This window comes from Oncorhynchus gorbuscha, linkage group LG03, assembly GCF_021184085.1.
Source record: "Oncorhynchus gorbuscha isolate QuinsamMale2020 ecotype Even-year linkage group LG03, OgorEven_v1.0, whole genome shotgun sequence".
NCBI lineage: Eukaryota > Metazoa > Chordata > Actinopteri > Salmoniformes > Salmonidae > Oncorhynchus > Oncorhynchus gorbuscha.
The window spans coordinates 94,178,952-94,189,466 of NC_060175.1; the positions used below are offsets into that span (position 1 = coordinate 94,178,952).

General features: G+C 43.6%; 1 protein-coding gene across 1 annotated transcript in view; it reads right to left on the reverse strand.

Moving 5' to 3' along the window:
* LOC124032278 (receptor tyrosine-protein kinase erbB-3-like) overlaps positions 1-10,149 on the reverse strand; it is a 33,189-nt gene extending 23,040 nt beyond the window's left edge. Inside the window, exons 1-3 of the mRNA XM_046344544.1 lie at positions 9,787-10,149; positions 2,847-3,001; positions 2,364-2,554 (exon numbers count right to left, since the gene is read on the reverse strand). Coding sequence (XP_046200500.1) covers positions 2,364-2,554; positions 2,847-3,001; positions 9,787-9,865 — 425 coding nt within the window. The 5' untranslated portion in view covers positions 9,866-10,149. The remainder of the gene's footprint in view (positions 1-2,363; positions 2,555-2,846; positions 3,002-9,786) is intronic.
* Positions 10,150-10,515: the final 366 nt, after the last annotated feature.

A 10,515-nucleotide genomic window follows, 5' to 3' on the forward strand; every position in this document is an offset into this window, starting at 1 on the left:
TGGAGCATGTAGGGAGGAGCTGCTCCCAGAACCTCTCCCTGGAGGTTGGAGGGGTTGTGACATATGAGGCAGGTACACAAACATACACAAACATATGAGGCAGGTACACAACATGTTGTTGGGAATAACTTGAAGTTCTGCTTTCACACTAAATTCATTAGTTAGGTCTTTACCATCAATTCCACTTCACTCCTCCTTCTCACCCCCCCCCCCTGCCATGTTCCATTACACACCTGTCTGCACACTGAGGGTGTGGTGTTTTACAGTAATCACTGGCTCCTGCCACCCACACAATGTGTCCTCCGTGTCTGGCATCTCTTCACCTCTGTTCTCTCTCTCATTTCTCCTAATTCTCTGTAGCTTTTCCTCATTTCACATGTCCTCTTTTAGTTCTCTCTCTAAAACCAGGGTTATGGCTAACATTAGGGTTATGGCTAGGATTAGGCTTATGGTTAGGATTAGGGTAATGGCTAGGATTAAGGTTAGGGTTATGGCTAGAGATGGCTAGGATTGGGGTTGAACCAAGTTGAGGACATGAAGCCAGGATTGGGGTTGAACCAAGTTGAGGACATGACGCCAGGGTTGGGGTTGGGGTTGAACCAAGTTGAGGACATGAAGTCAGGGTTGGTGTTGGGATTAGTATGTTTATCCTCCTTCCTATCCTACTCCTTTTTGGACCCATAAGGTGCTGGGGCTTGGCTCCACCTGGCTTTCTCTTTGACACAAGGTGCAGGGGGGGTGGGGGGGTGGGATATAGATCTTGGCCTTTACTATTAAAGCCCATAGAAAAGCATTGAATAACACATTCATACAGTAAATGGCAAAAGGGACAGTCAAAAAATCAATCATAAGAAACAAGGTTTGAAGTATGTACTAAATCTGTCCTTTTTTTTTTACACATATTTAATCCCTTTTTGTATGGCACAAACCTACCTTCATACTTCCATTCAAACTGTCAAACCGTTCAGACACTACAGAAGTTTACGTGAGAAGACCTATTTTCAGGATGTCTCATGGTCTGACAAACATCACTCCAGCTCTACCACCTTTCACAGCAGATGCGGAAGTGCTACACTGACAGATGTGGTGGATTGAGACACATCAAATGCAAACCCGCCCAGATATCTCTAGTTTAAACTGACGGATGTGGTGGATTGAGACGCATCCAACCCAGATATCTCTAGTTTAAACTGACGGATGTGGTGGATTAAGACGCATCCAACCCAGATATCTCTAGTTTAAACTGACGGATGTGGTGGATTGAGACGCATCCAACCCAGATATCTCTAGTTTAAACTGACGGATGTGGTGGATTGAGACGCATCCAACCCAGATATCTCTAGTTTAAACTGACGGATGTGGTGGATTAAGACGCATCCAACCCAGATATCTCTAGTTTAAACTGACGGATGTGGTGGATTGAGACGCATCCAACCCAGATATCTCTAGTTTAAACTGACGGATGTGGTGGATTGAGACGCATCCAACCCAGATATCTCTAGTTTAAACTGACGGATGTGGTGGATTGAGACGCATCCAACCCAGATATCTCTAGTTTAAACTGACGGATGTGGTGGATTGAGACGCATCCAACCCAGATATCTCTAGTTTAAACTGACGGATGTGGTGGATTGAGACGCATCCAACCCAGATATCTCTAGTTTAAACTGACGGATGTGGTGGATTGAGACACATCCAACCCAGATATCTCTAGTTTAAACTGACGGATGTGGTGGATTGAGACGCATCCAACCCAGATATCTCTAGTTTAAACTGACGGATGTGGTGGATTGAGACGCATCCAACCCAGATATCTCTAGTTTAAACTGACGGATGTGGTGGATTGAGACGCATCCAACCCAGATATCTCTAGTTTAAACTGACGGATGTGGTGGATTGAGACGCATCCAACCCAGATATCTCTAGTTTAAACTGACGGATGTGGTGGATTGAGATGCATCCAACCCAGATATCTCTAGTTTAAACTGACGGATGTGGTGGATTGAGACGCATCCAACCCAGATATCTCTAGTTTAAACTGACAGATGTGGTGGATTGAGACGCATCCAACCCAGATATCTCTAGTTTAAACTGATGGATGTGGTGGATTGAGACACCTCCAACCCAGATATCTCCAGTTTAAACTGACGGATTTTGATGGGGAATTTCTTTGTTATGTAACTTAGATTGACGCAGCGGTGAGTCAATGGACTCCAGGGGGTTAACCCCTCCTGACTACCACTATCCCTTCTTCTTTCCTCTCCTTTTTCCTTCTCTGTTTCTCCATATCCCCCACTTCTTCCCTCCTCTCCTCTTTCCTTCTGTACTCTCCTGTCCTCCTCCCTCCTAATCCTTTCCTCCACTCACCAGTGAGGTATGTGAGTCCCAGGTGCTGCAGGCCATTGGAGCCCTCCTTGGGGTAGTTGTAGAAAACAGAGAGGGCGAACCCTCTGTCGTACAGGGTGTTGCCCCTGATCACACGCAGCTGTTCCAGAGGCAGACGTCTGAAGTGGTTCATGGCGATTAGGATGTAGCCCGTTACCTCTCTGATGGTCTGGAGGGACAGAGACAGAGTTACAGAGTTCATCAGATTACAGATGAGATAATACTGTTACTGTAACAGTACAATTAGACAGACAGGTTAACTCTTTGATGGTCTGAAGGGACAGAGACAGGATGTACCCTGTCACCTCTCTGGTGGTCTTGAAACACAGTCACATTGTCAGATTACCTCAATTACCAGAGGAGGCCTCATGAACATGTCTCATGGAAGGGAAGAAGAAGAAGAAGAAGAACAACAACAACAACAAGAGATCTTATAATAAAAAATGGTGTCTCCGTCTCACCCCTAGGAAGCTGAAGTCCCAGTCAGTCTCTATCTGGGTGATCTCCAGGTTACCCATGATGATCTCACAGCCTGTGTAGTGGTTCTTGATCAGGTTGTACTGGTTCTCCTGGGATCCTGTGGAGCTCAGCCCATTCTGGGTACCAGTACACACCACTGACACACACACACACAGGAAGGAGGGGAGAAGAAAGAAGGTTTATTGTCAGTGTTGTTCAATCAATCAACCAACCAACTAATCAGAGAGACCAGTGTACCTCAGGCAAGGAGTGCACTGGTATGGAGTAAGAGCTTCAACAAAATAACCTAGATAGTTGGACTCATATAGTGGTATGTGTGACTGCAGTGATGAGTCTATTGACATGGAATGCTGTTGATATGTCTGTTGCTGTGTTTAAATGTTATGTCTGTTGATATGTCTGTTAACAAGTCTGTTAACACGTCTGTTAATAAGTCTGTTGATATGTCAATTAATATGTCAGTTGATATGTCTATTGATATGCCTGTTGATATGTCTGTTAATATGTCTGTTAATATGTCTGTTGATATGTCTGTTAATAAGTCTATTGATATGTCTGTTGATATGTCTGTCAATATGTCTGTTAACACGTCTGTTGATATGTCTGTTAATAAGTCTTTTGATAAGTCTAATGATATGTCTGTTAATATGTCTGTTGATATGTCTGTTGATATGTCTGGTGATGTGTCTGTTAATATGTCTGTTGATATGTCTGTTGATATGTCTGTTAATAAGTATATTGATATGTCTGTTGATATGTCTGTTAATATGTCTGTTGATATGTCTGTTGATATGTCTGTTAATATGTCTGTTAACACGTCTGTTAACACGTCTGTTAATAAGTCTGTTGATATGTCTGTTAATAAGTCTATTGATATGTCTGTTGATATGTCTGTCAATATGTCTGTTAACACGTCTGTTGATATGTCTGTTAATAAGTCTTTTGATAAGTCTAATGATATGTCTGTTAATATGTCTGTTGATATGTCTGTTGATATGTCTGGTGATGTGTCTGTTAATATGTCTGTTGATATGTCTGTTGATATGTCTGTTAATAAGTATATTGATATGTCTGTTAATATGTCTGTTGATATGTCTGTTGATATGTCTGTTGATATGTCTGTTAATATGTCTGTTGATATGTCTGTTGATATGTCTGTTGATGTGTCTGTTAATATGTCTGTTGATATGTCTGTTAATATGTCTGTTGATATGTCTGTTGATAAGTCTGTTTATATGTCTGTTGATATGTCTGTTGATATGTCTGTTAACACGTCTGTTGATATGTCTGTTAATAAGTATATGAATATGTCTGAAGCTATGTTTGAAGCGGTGCAAGCCATAACCCCTCTGCATGGACCAGGCCTGAGGCTGATAGAGGTGGGGATGGGGGAACAAGGTCTTACCAGACAAATGATAGCATTGTAATGGTCTGAGCTATCAATGTGGACAGTGTGTTCCATCGATGCAGTGACAGACAGTGCCTCTGTGTGTGTGCGTGTGTGTGCCTCTGTGTGTGTGCGTGTGTGTGTGTGTGTGTCTGTGTATATGTGTATGTGTGTGTGTGCCTCCGTGTGTGTGTGTGTGTGTGTGTGTGTGTGTGTGTGTGTGTGTGTGTGTGTGTGTGTGTGTGTGTGTGTGTGTGTGTGTGTGTGTGTGTGTGTGTGTGTGTGTGTGTGTGTGTGTGTGTGTGTGTGTGTGTGTGTGTGTGTGTGAGAGAGAGAGAGAGAGAGAGAGAGAGAGAGAGAGAGAGAGAGAGAGAGAGAGAGAGAGAGACAGTGATAGAGGGCCCACAATGCTGAGATCATGGCAGTGAGACAATAGGCCATGTGTGAAAAGAGAACTCCAGTCTGGACAGGGGAGGGGGGGGGGGAGCTGGAAGCAGGTAGGAGAAATCTACACCATCTCTTACTGACCACTTCTACAGCAGTCACATTTCAGTCTCTATATTGTACAGTCTATACACATTAATTGTGCATGTGCAGCTACTGTATGAGTTAAGGGAGGCCCTTCCAATGGATCCACGCTGGATCAAAATGCACAGACAGCATTTCCTATACACACACACACACACGCAAGCACGCACACACACACATACATACACACATACACACACACATACACACACACACACACACACACACACACACACACACACACACACACACACACACACACACACACACACACACATACACACATACACACACACACACATACACACATACACACACACACACATACATACATACATACATACATACATACATACATACATACATACATACATACATACATACATACATACATACATACATACATACATACATACATACATACATACATACAGGGTCTCCAAAGAAGTAACAAATACCCACGCAGATATGAACCCGGGTCTCCCAGGAAGTAACATATACCCACGCAGATATGAACCTGGGTCTCCCAGGAAGTAACATATACCCACACAGATATGAACCTGGGTCTCCCAGGAAGTAACATATACCCACGCAGATATGAACCCGGGTCTCCCAGGAAGTAACATATACCCAAACAGATATGAACCCGGGTCTCCCAGGAAGTAACATATACCCACGCAGATATGAACCCGGGTCTCCCAGGAAGTAACAGATATGAACCCGGGTCTCCCAGGAAGTAACATTTACCCACATAGATATGAACCCGGGTCTCCCAGGAAGTAACATATACCCAGGCAGACAACACGCAGGATATGAACCCGGATCTCCCAGGAAGTAACATATTCCCACGCAGATATGAACCCGGGTCTCCCAGGAAGTAACATATACCCACGCAGTTATGAACCCAGGTCTCCCAGGAAATAACATTTACCCACGCAGATACGAACCCCATTCTCCCAGGAAGTAACATATACCCACGCAGACAACACGCAGGATATGAACCCGGGTCTCCCATGGGAGCAACCAACGTTAGACCAAGACAATATTCCCACTTGTCATGTTTATAACTACTCTATTCCAACATTCAAAATACAGAAACTACTCCCAAATATACACCCAACTCTGAGCTCTTTAATAGTAAACAACAGCCAACAGTCACTCAACGCGACAGACTTAACACTAGAGCCATCCATTTGAATGGGACAATTGACATCCAGTGTCATTAACAACAGGGGCAATAGCCTCCCAGTCACGTATGTCTCCAGCACGCAGGATATGAGCTCTCTTTATTTAACTAGGCAAGTCAGATAAGAACAAATTCTTGCTTACACCGGCCAAACCCGGATGACGCTGGGCCAATTGTGCGCCGCCCTATGGGACTCCCAATCACGGCCAGTTATTACAGAGCCTGGATTCAAACCAGGGTGTCTGTAGTGACGCCTCTAGCACTGAGATGTAGTGTCTTAGACTGCTGCGCCTCTCAGGAGCCCAAATCAGAGAAGCTGATTACAGAGGCTGATTACAGCGTGGTAATATGTGTAGCAAAGTCCTCTCTTCTATAAGAAGAACAGAGGAACTATTTTATCTCTGAGATAGAGGGAAAGGGGAACTGGAGAGAGTGAGACAGAGAGGGGAGAGACAGAATAGAGCTATAGGGGAGAGAAGGATAGAGGGATAGAGAGAGAGAGAGAGAGAGAGAGAGAGAGAGAGAGAGAGAGAGAGGGGAGAGACAGAATAGAGCTATAGGGAAGAGAAGGATAGAGGGATAGAGAGAGAGAGAGAGAGAGAGCAAGAGAGAGAGGGGAGAGACAGAATAGAGCTATAGGGAAGAGAAGGATAGAGGGATAGAGAGAGAGAGAGAGAGAGAGAGAGAGAGAGAGAGAGAGAGAGAGAGAGAGAGAGAGAGAGAGAGAGAGAGAGAGCAAGAGAGAGAGGGGAGAGAGAGCAAGAGAGAGAGGGGAGAGATAGAATAGAGCTATAGGGGAGAGAAGGATAATAATAATATATGCCATTTAGCAGACGCTTTTATCCAAAGCGACTTACAGTCATGTGTGCATACATTCTACGTATGGGTGGTCCCAGGATCGAACCCACTACCCTGGCGTTACAAGCGCCATGCTCTACCAACTGAGCTACAGAAGGACCTTGACTAAGGAAGAGTTGAGGTCTGAGGAGGAGGAATGAGGAAGTTCCTTGTATCATCGTTGCCACTGCATCTTTGCCCCCATCTTGAGTATAGTAGGTTACACAGTGGATACACTTTTGACAGGCATGAATGATGCTCATCAATGGCAGCTGCCAAACGAGTCGCGCAAGTTTGAACCACCTAGCCTATAAATGGGTTAGAACCACACTGGTTGGCCAAATTTCAAGTCTCATTCTTTTCCATCATACAAAACACATCTGCCCAAGAGTAGTTCATCTTCAGTTTTCAGAAAGCTAGGAAGAGAAGGTATTTGTGCATCATTTCTCATCTGAGCAGGATACAATCCGTAGGATAGAGGGATAGAGAGAGAGGGGGGGGGATAGAGAGAGAGAGAGAGAGAGAGAGAGAGAGAGAGAGAGAGAGAGAGAGAGAGAGAGAGAGAGAGAGAGAGAGAGAGAGAGAGAGAGAGAGAGAGAGAGAGAGAGAGAGAGAGAGAGAGAGAGAGAGTATAGAGAATAGAGAATAGAGAGAATAGAGTGATAGGGGAGAGAAGGAGAACAAGAACAGGAAAGACTGAATAAAGAAAGAAAGAAAGAAAGAAAGATATAGAGGGTATTGGTTAGTGATTGAGAAACACTCACAGCCAAGACCAGTCAATGGGGCATATAGTACATTTTTATAGCCCACATAAGGCAGAGTCTAGTTTACACACAATTGGACATTGTCTACCTTTATTGAGTCTACATGTTTTCTGTCCCACAGTGAGTTTCATTCAACCAACCAAAACACAACAACATGACAAAAGTTTTGGCTGATCCCTGACCCCTGGTTTTCTACGAGTAGTGTTGCTGGGCTGTCAGGGCCACAGGTGAGTGTGGCCCTGTGCTTTGGTGTGGTCTACCTGCACTGCTGCTCTGCTATATCCACTGTGACTCACAGAGCAAACTGGCGATTCCTCTACAGTCACCGAGACCAGGAGGGGGATTTTACTGTGAAATACGGGAACAGGAAAGCAACCTCTTGAGAAACAGACTTTCTCTCTCTCTCTCTCTCTCTCTCTCTCTCTCTCTCTCTCTCTCTCTCTCTCTCTCTCTCTCTCTCTCTCTCTCTCTCTCTCTCTCTCTCTCTCTCTCTCTCTGTGTGTGTGTCATCAGCAGTGATAATAATAAAAACAATGAATTTGATTATCAACACAAAATGTAAAGCAATGCCTGATTACAAAAATAATGTAGCCTGCAGGCTACAGCCAATACACATGGAATTGGTCTTCTGGTTTATAACTACAGGGCATTCGGAAAGTATTCAGACCCCTTGACTTTTTCCACATTTTGTTACATTACAGCCTTATTCTAAAATTAATTAAATCCTTTTCCCCCAAATCAATCTATACACAATACCCCATAGTGACAAAGCAAAAACAGGTTTTTAGATCAATAAAAAAAGTAAAACCCCAAAAACTTAAATATCACATTTACTTAAGTATTCAGACTCAGTACTTTGTTGAAGCACTTTGGGCAGCGATTATAACTTCAATTCTTCATGGGTATGACGCTACAAGCTTGGCACACCTGTATTTTTGGGAGTTTCTCCTATTCTTCTTTGCAGATCCCCCTCAAGCTCTGTCGGGTTGGATGGGGAGCGTCGCTTCACAGCTATTTTCAGGTCTCCAGAGATGTTCAATCGGGTTCAAGTCCCGGCTCTGGCTGAGCCACTCAAGGACATTCAGAGGCTTGTCCCAAAGCCACTCCTGTGTTGTCTTGGCTGTGTGCTTAGGGTCATTGTCCTGTTGGAAGGAGGTCCTGAGCGCTCTGGAGCAGGTTTTCATCAAGGATTTCTCCGTACTTTGCTCCGTTCATCTTTCCCTCGATCCTGACTAGTCTCCCACCAGTCGCTGCCGCTGAAAAATATCCCCACAGCATGATGCTTCCACCACCATGATTCATCTTAGGGATGGTGCCAGGTTTCCTCCAGACGTGATACTTGGCATTCAGGCCAAAGATTTCAATCTTGTTTCTCATGTTCAGAGAGTCTTTAGGTGCCTTTTCGTAAACTCCAAACGAGCTGTTATGTGCCTTTTACTTACACGTGGCTTCCGTCTGGCTACTCTACCATAAAGGCCTGATTGGTGGAGTGCTGAAGAGATGGTTGTCCTTCTGGAAGGTTCTCCCATCTCCACAGAGTGACCATCGGGTTCTTGGTCACCTCCCTGACAAATGCCCTTGTCCCCTGATAGCTCAGTTTGGCCGGGCGGACAGCTCTAGGAAGTCATGGTGGTTCCAAACTTCTTCCATTTAAGAATGATGGAGGCAACTGTGTTCTTGCAGTGGGGACCTTCAATGCTGCAGAAATGTTTTGGTACCCTGCCCCAGATCTTGCCTCCACACAATCCTGTCTCAGAGCTCTATGGAAAATTCCTTCAATCTCATGGCATGGTTTTTGCCCTGACTGTCAACTGTGCACTGTCAACTGTGGGACCTTATATAGACAGGTGGGTGCCTTTCTAAATCATGTCCAATCAATTTAATTTACCACAGGTGAACTCCAATCAAGTTGTAGAAACATCTCAAGGGTGATCAATGGAAACAGGATGCGCCTGAGCTTGTGTAAATAAGGTATTTCAGTTTTTTTATATATATAAATTCGCCAAAATATCTTAAAAACCTGTTTTCGCTTTGTCATTATGGTGAATTGTGCTTAGATTGATGAGGATTTTATTTTATTTAATCCATTTTAGAATACGGCTATAACGTAAAAAATGTGGGAAAAGTCAAGGGGTCCGAATACTTTCCGAATGCACTGTATATATGCAAAGTTTGTAGTTGATTTAGTGACACATATCAGCATTCATAAAATCACTTACCTTCCTGCGTTTGAGACGACGTGGGCTGTAGACATGTTAGAATTACAATACACAGAACGGACATCTGCAAACGGTCCATGCCTAGGTCCAAACCAACCCAATAATAATCATGACCAGGAATACAGTAGCGCAGGTCGGTTTAATCCTCAAGAAGTCCTCAACTCGTTCGATACTTTTTTGGGGAAAGGTAAAACTATTTCAACAAATTATAAATTCAAGGTTGATCTTCATAAGACTCGAGACTCAAGTCTACAGTTATAGGTCCAAATTTCAGTACCACGATTACTCTAAATTTCACTCTAATAAGAAGCCTTTTTAAAGTGGCAGATTGACTTGACGCAGAAACATCATCTTATTATTTAGATAAGTGAATATGGGCGGTGAAAAAATTCCGATATGGTGCGTCAATTATGACAGAGTTTGGCAAAAGTGAACACGTATTTTGACGCTTAGCTTTCACCCCTCGCGGTGATACAGACCAGATAGGCACTTGATTGGCCAGATCAGTTGGTTTACCAATCAGTGCTCGTTGCTTGTGAGCGCTCGTGGCTGTTTCATTCTGTGACTACTGTAAAACTACTATAATATTTGCAAAATAAATAAAAGGTCAAGGATTAGCCTAATCTAATTTATAAATATATGAAAACACTGCAGATGATTTCAATAGGCCCTTTTTAAATACAATAATATCTAGAAAAATGTGTCATTCAATTCACAGTAATGATGTTT